Source organism: Dromaius novaehollandiae, chromosome 12 (assembly GCF_036370855.1).
Source record: "Dromaius novaehollandiae isolate bDroNov1 chromosome 12, bDroNov1.hap1, whole genome shotgun sequence".
NCBI lineage: Eukaryota > Metazoa > Chordata > Aves > Casuariiformes > Dromaiidae > Dromaius > Dromaius novaehollandiae.
The window spans coordinates 2567784-2590658 of record NC_088109.1 but is presented as its reverse complement, the minus strand read 5'-3'; the positions used below and the strand labels follow the sequence as shown (position 1 = coordinate 2590658).

The 22875-nt window shown below is 44.7% G+C and overlaps 1 protein-coding gene across 15 annotated transcripts in view; it reads left to right on the top strand.

The window, feature by feature from the left end:
* Positions 1–22875, top strand: part of HEMK1 (HemK methyltransferase family member 1) — a 114674-nt gene that overhangs the window by 17799 nt on the left and 74000 nt on the right. For 14 of the 15 annotated variants that reach the window (XM_064518634.1, XM_064518644.1, XM_064518631.1 and 11 more), the window contains 7 exons: positions 3675–3830; positions 5899–5963; positions 8370–8419; positions 9741–9846; positions 10818–10913; positions 12714–12827; positions 13168–14777. In XM_064518634.1, the coding sequence (XP_064374704.1) occupies positions 3675–3830; positions 5899–5963; positions 8370–8419; positions 9741–9846; positions 10818–10913; positions 12714–12827; positions 13168–13204 (624 nt within the window). In that variant the 3' untranslated portion in view covers positions 13205–14777. The remainder of the gene's footprint in view (positions 1–3674; positions 3831–5898; positions 5964–8369; positions 8420–9740; positions 9847–10817; positions 10914–12713; positions 12828–13167; positions 14778–22875) is intronic. The other variant, XM_064518643.1, reaches the window with a different exon arrangement.

Genomic DNA, 22875 nt, shown 5'->3' with positions numbered 1-22875 from the left:
CTAACTTGACCTGCTCTGAGTGCTGGGTTTTCCCGATTCATTTGCAGATGTTGGGGAAGTATGGTTTTAATTTGAAAGTTGTAATTGAAAGAGCGAATTTGTATCCCGTCAATGAATATGTACAAAATGTCTTATTCCTGTGTATTCTGTTTGGTCTTTTCTTCTTTGTAATGTATGTAGTTGCAAACTTTAATTCAGCATGGAATAATCTGTACGAGTAATTTCTTTTCTTCCTAATTTGCAAGTTAAAATATACTTTATCTTCATAACTTTCATTTTGCTTGCCAATGGAATTTACTTCATAAAATAACTTATTTTCGTAACTATTCAATTTGTTGCTTGTAGTGAGACAATGTCTGGAAAAGGATGTAGTTTCTTTAGGTTGTTGCAGTATAATATTATCGTTTGATTTTCAGATATTATGATAGTTATTTAATTTTGAAATATTATGATAAGCACATGTATTATAAGAGAGTTGATTCTTGGTTCAGGAAGAGGTATATGAAATGACCAAAACAATAAGCCAAGGGCATGAGGAAGGAGCATACAAAGCCTAAGTAATATCAACATCCCTTTTTTGATATGCATGTGGTAAATATTGAACTAGAACTTATTTAAACAGGAACTTTGGCAAGCACTCTACAAATCTCTTCACTGCAGAGTATAAGAAACAGAAGTTCCATGAAAACCCCAAGCTTGAAATTGCTAATGATAAGTCTTAAGGAAGTTAATCCTGAAAATAGTTCTACTGTATTGAAGTTGCTTTTAAACATTTGGAATCAGTAACTTGTGCCACTCTGCGATCAGCCCCAGAGAAGGGTGGTTCTTCTGAGATGCTATAGCGATTTCTTGGAAACATATTTGTAATTGACCGGAATTTAAGGGAATGACTGAATGGCTGAGAGGAGTTTTTGGATTGTTCTTCTCCTGTGGTCTTGGATTGATCAACACCCGCTTTCCCAAACCAGCTTGGGTGTGCCAGGCTCTGGCTGTCTTCATTGAAAACAGTGTTTTCGGACTGATTCATCTGGGGCTGTTAGCTGAAATGCAAGTGCCACTTTCACGTGGGTAGATAAGGTACTTACCTTGCCCCATTGCTATTTGAGTGCTGGTGGTCCTCCGAAGCTTTCTCAGTCTTCTCTGTGAGTGTGCAAGAACATTGTCTTCTATAATTGATTAGGAAAAGAATCCCAGAGCAGCAACAAGGCAAATGTGATTTTGAAGGTTTCAAGCAAAGCTCCCTTGTGAGTGCAGTACCAATAAAAACATGTTAACCAGGGTAGGGCATTGCAGTGGGGCTCCTCATAGCTGGCTGAGGCTAGCGTTGGTGTCAGTCACCCAGCTTAACGTTGCAGGGGAAGATACACCTCCGAGAGAGGTCCCCTATCATAGTGCCCTCTCCAGCCTGTGGGTTGCTTCTCCCTCCCTCTCGGGTGTGAGCACAGCAGAGTTTGTCACTGAGGTAATGCCCATCTCTGAGGAGCACGGAGTGCACTCAAGAAAGCTGCAGAGGGCACAATCTGGAGAAGAGCAAAGGCTGTTGTCAGGTTGGGCTTGAGTATCTGGTGAGCAAATGTGTGGGCATTTCCAGCTCTTTCCAGCTCAACAACTGGACAAGGTTTGAGAGAAAGCAGTGAAAACATATGAAGGGGCTTCTAGCTAAAAAGCCCCACCAGACCCCGAAAGGCTGTGGCTGTGAAAGAGACCAAAGAAAGCCAAGGAGCCAGTGGCTGCTGCAACCAAGAAAGTAGCTAAAAGCCCCAAAATGGCTAATGCTGGCAGAGCCAGGCTACTGGAAAAGCAGCAGAGCCCAAAGCAGCAGAGTTGAAAGTGCAAAGGCTCAGCAAGTTGATCTGAAAAAGAAGTAACGTTACTAGAATAAATTAGAGTGCTTACTCATTCAGATAAACCAAATCTTTCCTTTGTACTTGTGCTTTTAAGCTCTTTCAGCAGGAGGAATCTACAAGTAAAGGGTTTCTGTTAGAATGGAGCAGTTCAAAACCACCTTGTTTTGCAGGAGGGGCCAAGGCAAGACAGTGTTGAACTGCACCTAACTCTGTATGCGGGACTGTGAAACAGTGCAAGCTTCAGCTCTGTTTTGGAGCCCTGGGGGTGTGCTTGCAGGCAGGGGCACTGTGCTTTAATCTATTGAAGAGCAATTTGCATCTTGTGGGAAACCTCAAGACCGAAACAGCCCATGTCTCTCAGGTGCTCTGTTGCTGTGGATATTTCCAGAGAAGCTCATCTGCCCCAGCTGTTCATTTTTACAACTGTTTGCAACCTCCCTCCCTAATTGCTGCACTGATGCAAATAGGCCTACTGTGGGAGGTGACCAACAGCAACAAATATCTTCATAAAAACTCTACAGCTTTGCTGTTAAGGTATCTGTACCCTGGTTTGGGTGTTATATCCAAGGAAGGGCTTATGCAGTTGCTGGCATACAAGCAAAGCCAGTTTAGACTCCTGTAAACAGTGCTTTACTGAGAAGTGGCTGGCCTGCCTGCTAGGACTTGTTGGGTTTAGATGTTCCTGCTTATGCCAAGAACATGCAGGATTTCTAATAAAAGTGGAAGGCCCGTAATTTTCCTGGTAAGGTCTTTCATTTGTACCTGTTAGCAAAATCAAGCCTTTTTTTCTTTGCGAATTATGCTGTGCTTTCTGGATTTACAGGAGAAGCTGCAGAGCAGACCTCTCAAGTTAAAGTGACCTATCTGTTGTGTGAGTGCCCTAGGCAGTAAGGCTTTTTTCCCATAGAGTTGTGACATGAGAGTGACCCAGCTGGGTTTCAGGAGTTGTGAGCCCCAGCTGAAGCTGCTTCTGTGCCTGGGATGTTTATAAGGTCTCTCACATGTAGCTTTGTCCAGTGAGTAGCAAGGGAAGTTGGTGTCGCAGTCTGAGGCAGGCACGTGTGTGCTCTCTTTTCTAGCTAGTCACCCATTTTCACAAAGCTTATAACTGCATATCTTTGAGACCTCTCCTCCTGTGTTGGATTTTATATGAAATTACCAATAGATTTAAAAATTAAAAGATGAATGGGAGGAGGCAGCAAAGAGACATGTACAGATACAGAAGCATGTTTGGAAATCTTTTAATTTCCAAGTAACCTTATATCAGCAAAATGTAGTGAGACTTCACAATCTGAAACCTGTGCAAGGAGCTGCTCATTTTGATCATTTAGGAATTCATTGCTTTTGCTTTTCATCTGTAAGTCAGATTGTTGGTTTAGATGTTGTTAGGATGGACACCTCTGCCTCCAGATTACTTATCATACTGAGAAGGTTTAAAAATCTTAAATTTTGAGGCTTAAGAACTCTGAAGGTTTGAAACTGGGGATAAATAAAATAATGTTAGAGAAGATTTGTGCTCTAGCTGTTTCTTACTGCTTTTTTCCAACAGTGCTAGAAGATCTCAGAGGATCTATGGGGAATGGTAGTCTGAGGATTTGGTTACTGATCAAAGCACTCTGTAGGGAGGTGGAGATGAAGTGACTTCTGGCATGTCAGCTCCATCACTGTCATCTGTGTTTTAAAAACCAGCAACAGAAATGCATTTAATTGGGCTATAGAGTACAGAAATTTAAACCCGTTTAGTCTTCAGATCACAAAGGCATTAATGCGAGACAAAACAGAGCTCCTTCAGAAAAATGTTGCATTTATTTATTTATTTATTTTTAGGATCTTGTCTCTTTAGTGGTGGAGGAAGGATCTCAGAAGTGTGAGGAGAAGAATTCAGGCCTCCTCTACCCAGCTGCTGCCCCTCATCCTGTGATCCTGGAGATTGGCTGTGGCTCTGGAGCAATTGCTCTGAGCCTGTTGTGCAAACTGCCGCAGGTGAGCTTTTTTGAATGTCCATGGTGCAGTAGATGCCTATACTACAGGACAGCCCCTTTGTGCTAGTGTTTATCCAGACATCCCAGACAAACTACTTTGCTCTTTTGGGACTTTAGCAGTGAGGCACTGTATGTTCATACGAGGTAGAAGGAGGAGATTTAAGAACTGCTGTCCCCAGCTGTCTGCAGGAGTAGCAGAGACATGGCCAGAACGGAAGAAGCAAATGTACTCACTCTTCAGCTGTTACAGCTCACAATTTTATCATCTTAGCTTGAAGCACTGATGGGGGTTGGTTTAATCCAATATCCTGGGCTGTGGACCAGGAGTGGCTGAAGCATGGGCACACACTCTGTTTAGTTGACTTTAAGTGGCAGCAGTTTCTGAAATAACCTTAGTGTGAATTGAAAGATCTTGTCTCTCAGAGCCTGAAGACTAAATAAATACAGGAAGGGGATTCCCACAGAAATGTCAACAATTGGGATCAATATGACAAGCAGCTGTCACATTGCCCCAACTGCCAAGCCACTGTTTTGAAGCCTTTTGTTCCCTGATAACAACCCCCACCCTCTGGATAGAGTGAAAAGAACAGGAAGGGATCTGAGATCTGGGTCACCAAAACCTTTCTGGCCTCAGATTACTGGGGCATGAGACATGCTTAGTGATACACTGTTGGTGAGCAGAAAGAAGAGAAATGAAGCCAAGGTCTCGTCACATGTAGTCAAGGGAAAAAACATTCCCTTTTCCTCAGCATTGCAGATCAGCCAGTCCCTTGATGTGAATGAGAATTGCTGTGGCTGGCCTTTGCTCTTGGAGGAGAAGTATAAGATTCAGTCTGTAAAAATTGTGGAGGCTGATACCTGTGTTCCTCTTCCCGTTGACCTGATAAGGTTAATGCTTGGGCTTCATGACTTCAAAGTATAATTGCTCTGATTTTTCTAAGCTCTGCTTCATGCTGTTTTCCTTGCCTGGCAGACTAAACAGCTGTGTCAGTCTCTCCCTGTAACTGATAACACTCCTTTCCCAGCTGGCTAACAGAGAAGCTGCTGTGTCCAGAGAAATAAGGAGCCTTGACTGAATAGGGTGGATGTTAGCCACACTGACAGCTAGGTGGGGTTTACGCTCCCTGTGGTCTCTCTAGTGTTTGAGGCAGAATTTGACCCTAGTGGAATATCAAGAAAAAACACTGGCAGCTTCTCATTTATGGGTTCAGCTGTGCTCTCTATGTTAAGGATCAGCTTCACGTGTGTGTGTGCTAGTCTCAGGCTGTGAAACGAACTGCCCTAGGAATGATGGCCACTCAGGCCACGTATCGCCGTTATCTCCAAATACGGAGTGGTTTCTTTCAGCATGCTTTCTCTGCGTAAGTACATAGCAACATCTGTTTAAAAACTATTAAGCAAAGCAAAAACAAGTCAGGCCTTTGCCTGTGCTTTTCACAGGGAGGAGATGATAGAAGATCAAACAAATCTCTAACTGTGTAGGTTCTATTGCTTAATCATATGCTGGAGGACTCTAAAATACTTGAGTGGTGAATATGGTGTAAGCACTGTGAGGGCTCCAGGAGAGTAACTAGACAAAAGGTGTCTGCATAACAGCTGTAAAATGCCAGAACCTCTGTCCAAGCTGTTGTGTTACTGGTGGGATGGATTCTGTCCACGTTAGAGATCAGGAGCCTAGGACGTGAACTTCCTTTAACTGACATCCACTTCAGGTTTTGGCTTGCCAGATTGTTGAGTCTCGCACTATTACGCTCTATGAAAACGTCAGCAGATGTGAATCAGTGTGACCCCATTGTCAGCTCAGTTGGTTTGGTTAGAAATCTGTTTATTTTGGGTAGGGTGCTAACAGCGTTGCAGAGTGCCTTCTGTCAGGTTAGTGGCCTTCCTAGAAACGACTCTTGATCCCATCTGTGCCCTGAGATGAATTCTTCATGGACTGTTCCTGTTAGGAGCTGAGACTGAACAGTGAAGTCTTGATGTTGCATGTCCCTTTTGGCAGAACATGTCTGCTCAGGAACCCTGATGTGGTAATGCTTGTGTTTTGTTTTTTGTTTTTTTTACTGTCCCAGAGCCGGGTGATAGCTGTGGATAAAGAGAAGGCTGCTGTGGATCTCACCAGGGAGAATGCACAGAGGTAGAAGCCCAAATATTACTTTTTTTTTTTTTTTGGTAAATTGTTCTTTGAGAAAGACCAGGAGTCCTCAAGGTTTGGGCACTTAATTCATGTTTATCACCACTGGAAATGAGCGAATGTTTAATTGTTTGACTCAAAAAGAAATGCTTATATTTACCAGAGGAATTTCTTTCCTCTGAGTTGTGGATACACTTTGCAAAGACAGCAGCCTAAATAAACAGTAGTGCTCTTTGTCTTCCAAGCATTTTGAAAGTGTTTCATGGTTACTACCCTTATCTCTTTTTTTATGAACTTGGAAACAAGCCTGCAGATAGTAAGAATGTATATGTCACTTAAGAGGTTAAGGATGGGTGTGGCCTGAACCTTTCTGTCTCTGGCTCCCCACATCATTACTGCCATGTTTTTCTGTCATTGCTTCGCTCAGTATAAGCTTTCACGTTCAGATAGCACCTGCAGTCTGGTGTGCCACAGTGGTATCCCTCAGCATCCCCCTTACGGTCTGGGGTTTGAGAATGGTGCTGCTGGGACCCACACTCCTGTTTGCAGGAGCCACCTGCCTCGTGGCTGAATGTTCAGAGCTTCTGAATCAAACACCTCATGCCAGTATTTGCTCTGTGACTTCCTGCACTGTAAGGAAGAGCTGAGTAAGAGCAGCTCTGTATCAGATTAACCTTGTCCTTTCTAGCAGCTCTGCTTCCTGAGCTGATTCTGCTCAACCCAGATTTCTGGATTGTCACCAATGTAGTGAGCACCAAAGCTAGAATTTCAGTATGCTTTTGAAACCAGGCAGAGATTTCTCTAGATGCTGACTGCAACCGAGGACAGGGGATGGGGTGTCAGAGAAGACCCAGTGTGTGCTGTAGCGTGCTGTTGGTGGTCAGGGAATCCTTCTGTGGGAGGTTTGGCGTCTTCTTCCGCAAACAGATTTTGACCAACCTTGTCCCTCTGTGGCTTTGCAGAGTGCTTCCTGTGCCATTGCTCATGAAAGCCAAAGGCAAAACTGATGAGAGGTATTTTGATGAGTGAACCACACAATTGAAGAATTAGAGATTCTGTTTCTCCCGTCGATGTCTCGCACTCTCTGCTTCTGTGGCCCCTTCTGTGATATCAGGCTACCACCAAGCACCAAAGCTAATTTCAGGCTCGCCTCTCTTTACTGTCCCAGCAGCATCAAGGGCCTTTTACTCAGGATTCCTCTGATTTAACGAAATCTCTATCCAACCACTTCCTCCTGCCAGGGAGCATATTCTGAAGCCAGCCAGGAGCTAGGGACAGGTCAGACTGGAGCACTGTGAGTGCCATGCACTGTGGCAGTCTGGCAGTCTCAAGGTTCTTCTATCTTGTATTAGTGCAGCAAGTCAGAGAGGTCAGAATTTGGCCAAAATCTATACTGGTTCTCCCTGAGAAATAGTGAGGTGTTTATAGACCTATTTCTTTTTTTTTTTTTTTTTTTTTTTTAAAGGCAGCATACTTGCTTACTCATCACAGGTGAGGGAGAGGTGTTTGTGTCTTCTAGTGACTTCAGGGAATCTGCTGGTGTGAGCAGCCTGGGGAGGTCTGGCTGCAGATGAAAGGCACTGGCAGAAACGTGTTTCCTAATTAATGCCAACGAAGATGTCGGGGATGAGAAGGATCCCAAGTTAGAAGGTAGTCTCTGAGAAGCCCTTGTATGCATTTGAAGTGCATTATCCTGAACAGCCTGTGCAGGAGCTGTCCCTAAATGAGTCCCTTCTCCCTGAGCTGTGTCTAGCGTAGGCATGCTGCTGCACTGTGTGTGCTGGTCTCCTGACAGTGTGCAGTAACATCTTCTCACCTCGACATTGGTATGTAGGATGTGAGATCCAAACATGACTGTCCATAGATGCCTAAAAACACATTCGGATGCCAGGACACTTTTAAGATCCAGATTGTCAAAGAGAGTAGAGAAAGAACATGGCAAATTTTTGAGTATATTGCCTTTGCTTACAGTATCACAGATTTGCATATTTGAAGCTGGTAATTGTGGGGTTTTTGCAGGTGAGCTCAGCTGGGGGAGACCTTGCAGATGTAATTAATGTGCAGCTGGGTGGGGGATAAAGCTGTATGTATGGCAACAGATGATCAAGCCTAGCATAATGTACACAGGTGGGTTTTGGATGCACAAGAGTTGTGCCCTGGAATAGTCATGGATGTACGGTGTGCTCTGCTTTGAATGCTGTTCCCTAGGCATAAAGCAGATCCTACACTTCCCTTGCTGCTTGGGCTGGGAGGAATCCAGCTGCAGTCAGTGGGATGGAAAATAATTAGATAGGGTGTGATGTTTTCTATGTAATGTTCTGTTTATTGAATGTGATGTTCATGAATCCACACAAACATGTGTCCTAATCTTTCCTCTTTCTGTTCTTGCATTTGGAATATTCTCTGCAGGCTGCAGCTCCAGGACCGGATCCACATCCTTCACCATGATGTTTCATCCAGTAATTCTTTTCATTGTTTTAATTGCATCTGTGTGTGTGTGTGTGTGTCTCTATATCTCACTCTCTCGCTCTCTTTCTGAGGGGAGGTGGGCATGAGAGACAGCCAAGGGCCACCCTCTGGGATGCAGGGGAAAGAAGGGTGTTGAAGTAATAAAGAAAAAGGTCAATAAGAAGTGAAGCACTGTTGACCTTTTCCCTTCAGAGATTTCCAACTGAGAGAGGTCCCCAAGTGCCTCAAAAATTAATTGTTCATGATTTTAGGTATCTAAATGTTGTGTCTGAGCTGGTAGTCCTGGTGCTCTATCACTTTGCTGGGGAGAGGCAGATATATACACAGAGTAATTCATTTCATGCTGACACAGATGCTATAAATAAACATTTATGCGCTTGTCTCTTCACTGATGTGAGAGGGAGCCGAGGCATTTAGTTCAGATTAAATGCCCAGCCTTAGTCTCCTGAAGTTAGGTGAGCTGAATGAGTGTCTGTCAGATGCAGAGAAGGATACCTCTCATCTTCCCTGGCCCTGGCTGAAACCATTTAAGGCTGCTATTTGGTGAGGCTCCTCCAGCCAGGCAGTTGTGTGCCCAATGTGTGCTTGGCCAGGAGCTGCAGCATTGCAGATCTGTTAGTGCACCATTCCGGCTCTGTGTGTTTTTTGACACTGTTACTTTTTAGGGGTGCATCTGCACAGGCTTCTGTCCACAGATCTGGGTTTGCAGTGCCCTCACTGCAATTAGCAGACAGACAGCTCCAGTCCGAAAGCTGTGTAGTTTTGTTGTTGCTGCAGCTGCACGGGGAAGCCCTGTGCTGAGAGGCTGGCCTGGGAACAGTGCCACACTTGCGTGGTTACGTGGCGTTTGGGTGCATTCCTCAATGAGACAGTAGCAGGAGAACAGCAAGCTGAACCTTGCCTGCAGAACATACCTCTAGATGGTTGATACTGCTGAGAGATGGGCTCTTTCGCTCATTAGATGTCCATGTGCAGCTTTGGTAAGGGGAAGGATATGTGTCCTGCCAGGTGGTCTAAACTCTCACTCAGGTATACGTGGGCTTCCTCAAGTTTCTGTTCATTTAGATTCAGGGGGCCTAGAGCTCTCTAGAGCTCTGTCCTGTAAGATGTTAGGCTAAGAGGCACTGTTGATAGAAAAGAAAAAAAAGCAATACTTTGCCTGTATTTAGCTTTGCATCACTCTTGCAGAGCCAGACACACACGCGCATGTGTCTGGAAGGACACATTGTTTTCTGGATAGGATTTTGACATTGAGCTTAGGAGGGACGTTGTTATGGGTGAGAGTTGGTTGTGATTCTCTTTCTTCTTTAGGTTCTGCGAAGCAGCTGCTGCCTTGGGGGCCTGTGGACTTCATAGTCAGTAACCCGCCGTATGTCTTCTATGAAGACATGGCATTCCTTGCTCCAGAGATCTTCCGGTAATCAGACAAATAATATTTTCCTTCTCTGGTTCTTTGAAGCAAAGTTTTTATGTTGTTTCTTCATACTAGACACATGCACACAGTGCCTGTGGTATAGTATACATGTGTGTATACAATAGTATAGCATTGCTTTAATACTACTGACAGGCCCTAAACAATATAAAAGAAGATTAAATATTTATAAAAATGAAAAAAGCACACACTTATTTATTTCGAAACGTTTTTCCCATTAGACATTTTCGTCATAGTTGATATGAGTTTATGAAAGAAAGTGTAATTAATCTGAGCAGCTTTTCTGTGATGGAAAAAACCTGGATGGAAATGCTATGACCTGTTCTTGTCACAAGAGCTCTCTTAAACAAACAAACCCACACAAACTTGAATATGCTTTTGGGGGATCTGGAAGTACTCTGTGCGTGCTGCTCTTCCTCAGAATTGATTGTTGTGCACGTCAGGACAAAGTCCTGCTCCCACCCCTGTGCAAGACATGCAGAAAAGCAGATTCCATCCTTGAAACTGGCTAAACTTTCCACATCCTAATTTGGTCTGCTAGGGTAGAAGGCAGTCCAGCTTGGCTATTGGCACTGCCAAAATAAGGAGAGTGATCCCTTGTAGAACCCTCTCTCTCTCTCTGTCCAGTTAGCGTAGGGAGAACATATATTGTAACTGCATGGCCCAGGCTGCAGTTGGCTCATAACTTTCATGAAGAGTTCAGGGAATGTTTTCTGCTTGTGCTCAACTTGGACTTTCTCAGCCTAGTGGTAGCTTTCTTATTACTCCCTGTATTTTATGTAAAAGCCATGAGGGTGCTCTCACCTGCTGTGAGTGGCAGAGTTCAGGTGTATTAGATGCATCTTTTTCTGTGGAGCGGAGCAATACAAGTTATTACATTTGTGAAGTGCATCCTCAGGGACATGGCTTATACCACATGCATTTACTGTTAATGTCTGCTTTTGCCCAAACATTAGCTATGAGGACCTCAATGCACTGGATGGGGGAGATGATGGGATGAAAGTCATCAGAACAATCCTGGCTCTGGCTCCTTCTCTTCTGAAGGATTCTGGGTAAGCACTGCTCTCTCTGAATTTCATGTCTATTATCCATCCACATTCATAACTTCCATTTTCTTTGCATATAGGAAGGTACAGAGGGAAAACAGTTGCAAAAAAAAAATTTTCCCCTTCATCTAATAGACAGCAGGTTAAAAATGCCACAGGTATAAGCAAGAAGGTGGCTTACCTTTGGGGTATGCACCACTGTAGGGGCCTTCCTTGACCCAGTGGTGTTATTTCATAGTCATTAGCAAAGTGAGAATTTGTAAAGGTCAAAGCAGCAACAGAAAGAATGTAGGGGAGAGCAGCAGGGAAAGAGGGAGCACAGAAGAGGAAAATTTCTAAGGAGAATAACTCATTGAGGGAGAAGTGATATATGATGTAGAGCTCTGTGAGAATGGATGTAGATTTCTGTTTTCCTCCCACCCTTTAATTAGGGGAAACTTGTAAACTGTGCCAGGATACAATGCTGAATATCCCAGGAGAAATAAAAGATTCATCCAAGGATAGTTTCTTAAATGTTAAATTTCTCCATGATTAATGCTCAAGATTGTCTGTTCCTGTTCCCTGTCATGTGGGATGCATTTTGTGCTTAGAGACCTATGCTTGGATACTTGAGGGACCCAAACCTCTGTTCTGCCAAGGGCGTTCACATACCCTGTTGAAAAGTCCTGACCTTTTACCAGCTTAAGAGAAGTCATTGAAAATCTGCTGTTTTCAGAAGAGGAACCGTAATACTGAGAGGCACACTGCTTGGGGAAGAACTCATTCTTTGTGCTTTGCATAACCACAAGAGCACAAGAGCCTCAGGGCTTACCAGCAATGGAGACTGGTCCCATGGGTTTAGTTGTTAGGGTTATATTTCTTTCCCTTTTTGCTTGTATTATCAGGTTGAGCTGCCATTGAGGAGTGGGAGTTTTTTAAGGTCAGGAATGAGATCCACACCCAGCTTGTAATTAGTTTGGTGAATTTATAGGGAGTGTTCAGTGTGGGACATTTTGGGAATTCTCAAGGGAGCATATGGCTGGGGCTTGGCCTGTTCTTTGCCTATTAAACTTGTATCTTGCTACTCTGTCAAAGGCTGCAACCAGTTCCATCATCTCCATGTGCCTGTAAGCTAGGGTGGGTCTGCCTTGTGGCAGGAGTGAGACTCAGAAATGAGCCAGTGTCACACAGCCTGACTGCAGCAGAAACAGCCCTCCAGTGTCCAGGTACTGGTGCAATAATTGAGGCTGCAGTCCTGTATATAGGACTGTATGGCCTGAATCCTGGTAGTGCTTTCATCACTGATTTATGGAGATATTTACTATGGGGAAAATCTGTGTACCAAGTTATATTTTATGATTCTTGCTACTGGGACTTAATGTCACCCTGCTTATGCAAAGAGTGACTTCATACTGCCAAGCATTTGCATCCTAAAGCTTCATTCTGGCCCTTCCTCAGCAGCCTGTTTCATCTTAAATTTTGGGGGGGCCTTGGTAAGGCTGAGCAGGCGATATCTCTGCATGGGGTTCACAGGCTGGGATCCCTACATCTCAATGCCAGGATTAACTGCTCTCACAGAGGTACACTGTGAGAATTTCTCTTAAGATCAACCTTTTCTCTCTGTGAATGAAGCAGCAGGAATCTTTATCTTAAATGGACAGCTGGGATCTATTTTGGGATCATTGGATTTCAGTGTGTTTCCTGATCATCTCATTTCCTGCACAGATAGGAGTCATCCAGGGAAAAAGGAAGACCTTAATTCTTCTCAGCTTGGCAAACTAAATGTATATATCTCCCCACTTTCTACTCCTGCATCTGTCCTTTCAGGAGTGTGTTTCTGGAAGTTGATCCCAGACACCCAGAGATGGTGGAGAACTGGCTACAGACACACCCCAACTGGCTACTCACCCTTTGTGCCATTCACAAGGACTTCTGTGGCAAGTAAGTCTCTTTTACCTTCAGATTTTTGCTTCAAGTATAGGTCTTTGTTCTGTCCCCTACATCCCGGTATCTTGAATGAAACTCAGCCAGAGAAAGTCAGCAGCTGAGGGAAACCATTTCTGAAAGGAGGACTCCCTTCAAGTATCTCAGCATTCTTTTATGTCCCGAGATAGATGGGCAAGTGTTTCTGAGTCAGAAATGCTGACACAAGCAAGCATTTCTGATGGGATGACTAGCTCTGGTGAGATTCTTCCATGGAAAATTGCTGTTTTACGTGGTGGAGATAGAATCATCATCTCCCTAGTAAGACCTAATGCTCTATTCATTCTTTTCTCCACAGGCCTAGGTTTCTGCACATCCAAAAACAAAGCAGGTGATAACTGTACCTGAAACAACAGTCTTCCAGTATGCTTCTCCCTGGTGAGCCTTGCTGAAAAGCTTGTTGAAAATTCTGCGTGGCAGAAGGACTCTCCACTGCATTTCCCAGTGCTTTGACCTCTCTGTACAGTGGCAGGCCTCCTCACTTCCTGTTACAGTCTTCATCTGGAGCTGCAGAGGATCAACAGAGACAAACTAAGATAGAAACATGCAGAAGTGGTTCACCTTCCTCAGGGAACCATATACAACTTTTTAGTTCTGTGCTAAGTGACTCATTAATCTCAGGACCCAATATGGAAGAGTTCAGAGTTCTAGTTATTTCATTATATTTCTAGGACGACAAATTTCAAAGAGATGCTTAAACATACAGCTTCTCAACACAGCAGATGGCATGTTGACCTAGAAGAAATTTCACAATTTTTTTTGTTCTGTTTTTGCCTTAAGAGAAATTTAAGAAAATGTGACCAGACTGTATGATGGGTCCGAACTGTGGCTTATCCTGGTGCATAGTTGTGTGGGTATAAAGGGACATGACTAATCTGCACACTTCAGATTCAGTTTTGTTCCAGGATCCTGATGCTTTGGAGTGGCTCTCCACTAGTAAAGCAACCCAGTCCCACTGAGTGGCATGTCACTGAAGGATCAATGCACATGTTACACCATGATTGCTTAGGAGAGACAGAGTTCTACAGTTCAGATAAAGTCATTTCAAGGTGGACTTGGGAAGAGATCAGACCAGAATTTACTGATGCATTTGCCCCTTCTTTTGGAATGTTCTTGTTTGGGCTAGAAGGGAAAAGCTTGCATCTGCACAGCTGTGGGTCACAGCTGAAAAAGCACCTCCTCCTATCACGTGTTTTCTTTCCAGATTCCTGGCTGTATAGGTCACTGACTCAAGAGAAAGGAAGGAGCTCTCTTGGTATTGTTAAAACCATCTGAATGTACGGCACCTAACATGTTGTGGATGCTGCCAGAAACAAACAATACATCATAATAAAGGTAATGCTTCACGCAGGTGAAACCGGGTCTCAGATCAGTGTTCCTTACAAGAACTGCTGTGCAATCATGTTTTCAAATGTGCTAGCAGAGCTGAATAAACACCTGGGATCCATGCATTGCTTCTGATAGCAATACCGGACTTCTGTGTAAGGCGTTTAAACCTAAGACTTTACAAAGGAGGTCAGTATCACTACCTCAGTTCCACAGATGGAGAAATCAAAGAAAGGGAGGTGAAATGACTTGTACAAAATTTGGCAGCAGGCTTAGTTTGGAATAGGGACCAGTCTCTTGACAGCCATGGAAATAGCTGAAGTCTCTTTCTTTGCCTGGGAAAGGTGACTCAGAGTCAACACTGAGAGCAAAGCTGAGGGAAGTTCCTCAAATGGACAGTCAAGATCATGACGTTATAAATAATGGAATGATTAAATCCAAGCTGCTGCTGCTTGTTGCTGTTGTTTCCTCATGTGGCAAGTTCCTTTCCTGACCAAAGCTAACCAGGGAAGGAAGGAAAGAAACCAAACCAAAGGATTTGATGAACTGGTCTGAATGGAAGCATTTGCTGGGCCAACGGAGGTGAGCATGCACTAGGGGAGTGGAAGTGTCCAGATAATAACCTTTGCAGTCTCTGTGTGCCAGAGAGGTGCTATCAGGCTGTCCACGCAGGCTGAACTGAGAGTGAGTAGCCAGAAGCGTTAGCTAGGAGCTGCATCAACAAACTGAGCATCTGGCTGTTGGGAAAGCTGCAGCAAATTCAGAGGGCTTTACTTGAGCAGTTATACACCTACTCCTTTTCCCCTCTGCCTCTTTCACACTGACTCTCCCCATTCTTTCATTCGCCTTTTAACTCTTGAGCCGTGGCCCTGCTCTCTTCAGAGGTGCCAGCGCTCCCTCTGATGTACTAGCGCTCAGGTCTCCCCTTGGATCCTCTCCCCACCCCCGGGTTTTTACCCTTCTGCTCACAGGTTGGCCTTTGACCAGATCCCACTCCTCTCAGCACTGCATTTATCCTCCCCATGTCTCTGCTCACCCCAGGGAGCGTGCTATGTCTGGTGCCCTACCTGAAGCTGAGTCTTCCCTACCTGACCTGGGGAAACACAGTAAAGGAAATCTAGGGAAGGGTCTCCCCTGAAGAGGCTCATTTAAAGCAAGGCTTACCCTAGCTTTGGAAATAAAGTTCCAGCACAGCTAATTTCTTGCAGCTTTGCCTGCCAGAGTGGTGAGTACAAACTGTAGTCAGAGGGGTTTTCATTGTTTATTTTTCATTTTTTTGTTGATTTATTGCTTTGTTTTTTTAATAATACTTTAAAGTCTTTTTCTGGCTTGCAGTTTGTCAGACTTGGGTCTTTAAACTTGATTTTAAACAGAATTCCCAGATTTCATCCCAGCATTGACAGTATTTACGAAGCACAGAGCAACAAGCACAGCTTACTTCTGCAGGATATTTACAGAGTTGGATAATTTACTGGTTTATAAGAGTGTTAAATGGTATCATGTCACATTCTTCAAGGGACAGACTGATTCCCAGCAGCAGGCTAGAATAAGCTGTTCCTCTGCAAGTGCCGGTGGCTGTGCTGTTGTCAGAGAGCAGCATGTATATTCTTCGAAGCATCTATCACTGGTCAGAGGCCTTAGTGGGACACTTTCTCTGTGAGATAGACTCTTGGTCTCATCCAGTGGGACAAGTGTTAAATTCCTATAGTTATCGCTAAAGCAGTAATAAAAATGCTTGCATTTCTGTGGGTTTGTGCTGTGTAGTGGTTACTTGTCTTGGGAAATCACATGGTACTGCTGGCCTTCTCATAAAGACAAGAGTGGAGAAAAATCGTTCTTTCTCCCAGGAGGCTGGATTTATTTGTCAGATTCCCATCTGAGGGAATGTCCTGGCGTAGTACAGTTTGTTCTTCAGTGCTTTATGCATATTGGCCAAGCTCATTTTAGTGCAGAAATGCTGCAAAGCTTTTTGAATACAGTAGTTTTAAGGAACCACGGGCAGCCCCAGCGTCAGTGCTTAGCTAGTGGGCCATCTGTGTCGGCTATGAGAGGGAGACTCGACCGTGTCAGCAAAATACTGTGCACACGAGCCCTCTGCAGAGGGTGCAGCTGCTCTCCGAAGCTGCAGAAGGCTGGTAATTCTGTCGATGCGTTACGTAATCCAGTATCTGACATGCACTTAGTTTTCTGGGACCTTGCTGGGTCTTTGGAACCGTACCAAAAAGGTGCTTTGTTTTCTGAAGCTTCAGAGGGGCTTCGTTTTCCTGCAGGACCCTGAGGAGTGTGATTGCATGCGTTCCTGCGTGTGTTTTAGAGAGTTACCAGTTGAGAAGTATCTGCTAGACCGTGTTGGCTCTGCCTGAGGAGGAGAAGGTAGAAGCTTGCTCTTTGGCAGAGCCCTGCGGGTGGTGCTGTGGTCCCAGCTTCAGCTGTGCCGGGGCTGGCGACCAGCCCTGCCACAGGCTTCGCTGGCACTGCTGCACTTGCCAGGAGCAGGGGAAGGTGCAAACCCTCAGTGAGAAAACGGGGCCAACGAAAGACTTCAGCATAGATGGAACTTTAGCCTCTATTCCTTTAGCAGTAAAACAGAGCCTCAGCACAGTCTTCCTCTAGGGAAGCTGAGAGAGGACCTTGTGGTTGTGGTACAGGACTGGGGTTGTACCTAATGCTGTTAATGGGAAGCCTGAAGCCCCTTCAGAGCTGTGTTATTCCACGTTTGTGGACAGCTCCGGTATGTTGGAGGACAGAGATGGAGAGCAGCATTCTTGCTCCAGTGTAATTTCCCTGTGGGTATCCGGTCTTTCTTACTGCCTTTGGAGCCAGGTTCTTATTGTCCTCTCCTGATGTGGAATACAGCTTGCTCTCTTCTTAGAGCAGCTTTCATGTATTAGAAGTCTGTTACCATGTTTCCTCACGGTCTTCATTTTGGAGGAAAGAACACTCCCACCTTAAACGTGCGTTGCTTGTGTATGTCCCCAGTATGCCCTTCCCGAGAGAGAGAAAGGGGAACCAGGTGTGCTGAAGGTCAGTGTGCTTCAGACATGCTGCAAGAGTTGCTTGCGCCTAGGGTGACTGAAATGATAGAGCTGCTAGAGCTCAAGTTATTACAGGGGAGGAGCAGCGAAGACTAAGCCAAAACTTGCATTAACATTTTGTTTGTCTGGGCAAGTTCTCAAAAGCTTTATTAGAATTATTTTATTAAACTATTTTTTTTGCTCAGGGTTGCATCTGGAGGGGCAAATACCCAGTGAGAGAGGATGTGTCTCTCATAGTCCAAGCACATGATGAGATAACAAGAGAGACTTTATCAAGCTTCCAGGCTGTTGTCTCTTCCATAGATGTTTTGATAGGCTTTCAGTAGGTGTCTGAGGTTTCAAATGTTTCTCCCTGGGAAGGGTCATGTCATAGCCCTTCTCTGTTTCTTTTGCTTGGCGGCTGCTTGCACCTCTCAGCATTGTCCATCCAGTCCCAGTGAACATGGGAGGCTGTTTACATGCTACCATCCTGCAGCCCTGGGATCATGGCCAAAGCATGCTCTGCGTTCAGCTACTGAGATTGGTACAGGTGGCATAAGTTATAGGAGCTCCAAGGATGCTCTAAAATGTACCCTAGTTGCAGAATCAGACCTGTAACCAGCTCCCTCCTACTTTGCCCACAGCTTTCATCTGTGCTAGATGGACTTGGGCTGACATGCTCCGGTTTAGAGTTGGGGGCTGAACCATTTCCAAGGTTTGCCCTCCCTCCAGGGCAGTCTTTTGTAAATATGCCCACCAACGGGATATCCTGCAACGGTCTTGCAGGATAGTAACCAGTATGATCTATCTGCATAATATTTCATTCTCTCCAGTGTGAAGGAGGATTGTGGGTTTCATTTGGGGGGGGTATATTGGGTAGGGATGACAAAGAGGAGGAGCCTGTTCCCAGCGGTTCCTGCCCACAAGCAAGGCCTGAGTAATCCCAGGTATGACCAAAAGCAGGTGCAACTTGCATTTTTTTTTCCATCTGCCATCACCCCATCAGTGGCAAGCAGGCTGTTGTTCCACTTTGCTCCCTTTAGGAATTTTAATATTGTGTTTGTTGGAGACTTGCCAACGGTCAGGTCTTGTATTGGGATTCAGCAGACTTGGATTCAGATCCCTGCCGTGTGACAAACTGTATGCATGACCTTGATCATGTTATTGCTTACTCTTTCCTGCTTGTATGGTTGGGATAATATCACTTCACACACAAGGAGTTGGAGAGGATAGGGAGTACTCAGTTATTGCAGAAAGCACTGTGATTGTCCTATGGCACCCTGTCCTTCAGTCACATCCAGACAGAGCAAAAAATGAGCCAGATTTTATTAAACAAATTCATCTCATCTGCTGTTTGGTGGTAGGGCACACCATCCTGCTGCAGCGTGATGCATCAGGCTTGTTCTGCTCAATTCCAGCACAAAACCAAAGGACGTGGGACCACGCCAAAGTACTAGCACTAGCTTTTCTGCAATGGTGTGTCTGAGTGTGATGAGAGCATGACACGTAGGCAAACAGCCTGCTGCAGAATGCTGAGGAAGTTAAGTCTGCATCCTGTGCACAAAAGCCCATGGTGCTTTTACAGTACATGAACATCAAATATGTTGTTATTGTAGATGTATGTGGAGAGAAATGCTGCCACATGTTGTGGTCTTGATGGTTTGTCTGACTTACGCAGTTAGTCAGAACTGTGACCTTGTTAAAACGGCAACTTCTAACTCTAAAGATCTGTTCCATGCTCCATCATCTGCTCCCTTCGCCAGCAGACCTGAATTGTCACTCGTCTGTGCCCTGCATGCATGTCAGGCACAGTGGGTACGCAACAGCGAAGGTGGCATTTCAGTTGCGGCTACCTAGTCAATGTTATGATGATAACCATAGCTACGTGAGCAAAGTTACCGCAGGACAGAGGGTAACAGTCTTAGAACAACTGCATGTGAATGAGCTGCTGCCGTGGGAAAACAGCACCGTGTGCCCATTATGTACTTACTGTGGATTCCACTTGCTTCGAAGGGCTGCATAGGTGGTCTCAGGCTTTATCTTCTCTTTTGGGACAGCTGAGATGTTCTGAGATCATCCTGTCTGTGGCAGGGAGAGTCGGGAGACATTGCAGAGATTTTCAGTTCCTAGATTTGAATTTGCAGCACTGCAAAGTTTGTCATCTAAATATCCAAGGCCAACAGGCATGACAAGAAATGGAGGCACAGCAAAGGAGCCTTGGCAGTGTCACAGAAAAAACACAAATGGTCTTAATAGCAGTTCTGGTAACCTAGCTCTGCTTTTTTGTCCCTTCAGTTGTTCTGGTCCTCTTTTAAATAGTGTGCTCGTATAGCTATCCCAGCTGTCACCTGGGAGGATGATAATGCCTTCAAAGCAGGAGGTAATTGTTATTCCTTTTCTCTTTGCAATGGGAGAATGTGATCAGAGAAAGGTTGGACTTGGAGAGCCTTGGTCTGGAGATATGACATGAGGGCACTTTTCACAGTTTGCATCACTGGCACAGCCACTGCTAAATGTTCCAGGATGCAGGCGTACACAAATAGGACAGACGTGAAGGAGGTGGATTAGGAGGAGGAAGGGACTGGCGACGAAACCACTGTATGCAGTTAATCTATAGAAGAAAGAGAGTTGGTTAAAATGAAGCTGATTTTTGGAAGAGATGGCTTGTGCTGCCATGTTACTTCTCTGCCTCTAAGAAATGATGAAAAGAGGTGTCTCACAAAGTGCAAGTCATATATAGGATGCAAACTCTAGGCCTCTCTCATGCTTAACCTATGCATTTTAGAGAGTGAATGGAGCCCCTTCGGCAATGTGGATGGCCTTGTGGTGGGCCTCAACTTCATAGGGAGTAGGGGAGCAACAACAGACAGAGCACAGCTCTCTGAGGTGCCTTATTCTTTTTTTCTTTTTTTTATTTTTGTAAACACCAATTGCACAGTTAGGTATTAGCTATACCCAGCAGTGTGTGGGAAGCATGACTGTTTTTAGTGGGATGTCTTGAGCAATTCTCACATGGGAGATCTTGATTTCCAGGTTATGCTAGTCTATAGTTTTTGCTCCTCACCTGCCTCCTCTTCCTTTGTTGACTGTTTTTGTCTGCTGTATGTTGTATATAAGCTGCAGCATGAACGCTCTGGGGCACACTGTTTTCAGGTTGATGGCATAGTGCCTACTACAGTGGAGTCCTCATCTGGCAGCCGAGTTCCTCCTTCAAGCAGTGCTGGTAGACGAGTGACGACTTCTGTTGAAATCCTCACTGTTTGAAGTATCTATCCAAGACTGTCTAGAACATCAGCACAACTGCTTGGGTTGTTACAAAATTTCCTGCCTGGTGTTTGGCTTATGATTAATTAGTTAGGTTTGCATAGTGCTTTGATGTTCCAGCTCCAAATACAGAGTAAGCAATTGCAGCTCTGTTGACCTCAGTGGAATCATCCCACTCACTCCAGCTGAGTAGAAGTTGGCCCATCTAGTGATACGTAGTATTTGTATTCTGTGAAACAAGAGTCAAGTCATTGATTTAAGCCTTTCCAGGGACTGGAGGCTGTTAAGCTGATAAATCTTTCCTCCTTTTCCACACTGCTCTGCCACTCATCTGGGAGTGACCTTCTCACTATCCTTTTTGACTTTGAGCTTGCTGTTTCTCTGGACTCCTCCTCTGAGCCTCTGTCCTGAGTCACTGTCCTGAGCCTTTGCCCTTCGTGGTGTGTTTGTATTACCATAACGCTTAGAAGCCTTTGTCACAGTCTGCTCCATCTCTCTAAACTTTCACGACTTTTTTTCCTGTGCCAGTATCTTCTTGTGCAGGCCTCCCCCTGCAACTGTTGTCGGCTTGCATGGATAAGTTTCTTTCTAGTCTAGATAATTTGGAGTAAGTTCATCACAGAGAAATACTACTCTGTGAAGTGGTTTTCTCTTGTGTTCTCCTTGATGTGATTTTGCTGCCGATGGGGCTTGTTGGGGTGGGATGCATGCTGCTAGCAGCTGCCAGGACTTGTGCTCTGTTGGCTTAAAAATAGCTGATTAACATCATACTTTGCTCAAACAAGGCCTCTTCATTTAATGTATATGGGCAGGGGGCACTCAGGCCGTGAGTAGTTTTTGTACTTCAACTTCCAGGTCAGCGAGTTTTTTGTGTCGTTTGTATCAGCAGACAGTAACCCTTTTCCTAGCAAATTCTTCTTCTGCTTCAGCAGCATGCAAACACACACATAGTTGAAGCAGATACTGACTTTCACAATAAACTCCACAGCACATGCCATAAGCCCAGCAAATATATCATCTGTTCTGCTTCAAGGATTGATTGCATGCCCTCTTAACCAGCATTAAAGCCAGGAGTATGGAGGGAGTGGGTTATTCATCTGTTTTGGCTTTCCCATCCATCATTACTTCTGTGGAAAAAAGGGGGCATATGTACTTTGAGAGAACTGTCTTTGAGCAGGTGGCCTTTGTAAAGTGTAAAATCTGGATAACTGTGTTTCCCTTTGTCACTGAGTAGGGCCAGGACTGAGGCCAGGGTAAAAGATGAGTCATGAGCATAAAAATGAAAAGATGAACTTGGCCAGATGATTGCCCAATAGTCTGTTCTTGGTGTCCTGATCGCAAAATAACTGCTTGAAATCCCCAGTCTTTGCAATGGTAAGACTCTAGCTTGGCACTTCATCGCATCCTCCTCTGCTCAGGCAGAGTGGGGAAAAGCAAGACCTGCCCAGGAGGCACCATTGGGGGTGTGCACGTTCCTGAGCACCCCTGCGGGAGGTGCCTCAGCTCTGAAGAAATGCATGTGGGCGCTTGCCATTAGGTCCTCAAGCATCCTTCCCAGATACCAACGTAGCTCCCACCAGTGGCATGACGTTCCTCGCTCTCCAGATCAGAGCTGCCACTTCTCTGGAGACATCGGCAGAGCAGCGAAGACAGCTACAGTGCAGGAGGGACAGGGAATGAAAGAAAACCTACTTCAGCAATACAGCTAGTTAGCCAAGTGGGGGTTGGCAAGTCTTCTTCTGGGCAACCTCCTTTTTCCTTCCTCTTCTAATCTGATGGTGCCGCCTTCCTCTACCAAAGCTCTGCTTGAGCGTTTCAGCCCTGGAGCGTTTTCACACCCAGCTTTGCCTGACCTCCTGTAACCGTGATGTTTGTGCTGTGGGTCCCTGCAGAATTCCCTCCGTCCTGATCCTCTTGGACTTTGTCCCTAGAACAGAATCCTGCTCGCGCTTCTCAGAATTAACACGCATTAAGCTTAACTCAGAACTGCCATTTCCTGGGAAGTTCTGACGCTGTAAAGCTTGTTTGTTTGTTTTTTTAATCAGAATGAAATAATTTATTTTTACATCTCCTATGAGGCCACTGTGTCCCAGATTCTGATTTTAGAAATGTTTTGCTCTGGTGTTTCTGAATTTTCATTTTGAATTTTATCTACTTTATTTTTTTTTTTAACTTAAGCTTTCTGCTGATTTTCTAAGTAGAGTGGTAGCAGGTGACAGTATGTATATTATATAAGAGAATACAGTAGTTATCTTTTTTAAAGTCGCTAAGAACAGCTGCTACTTCATATGAACTGAAACATCTTATCTTCTCTAGAACAAGAAGTCCCTTGTTTATAATGTAATGAAAGTCTGATAGTGTCATTACAACACCCAAAAACATCTTCATCTAGAAAAGCAGAT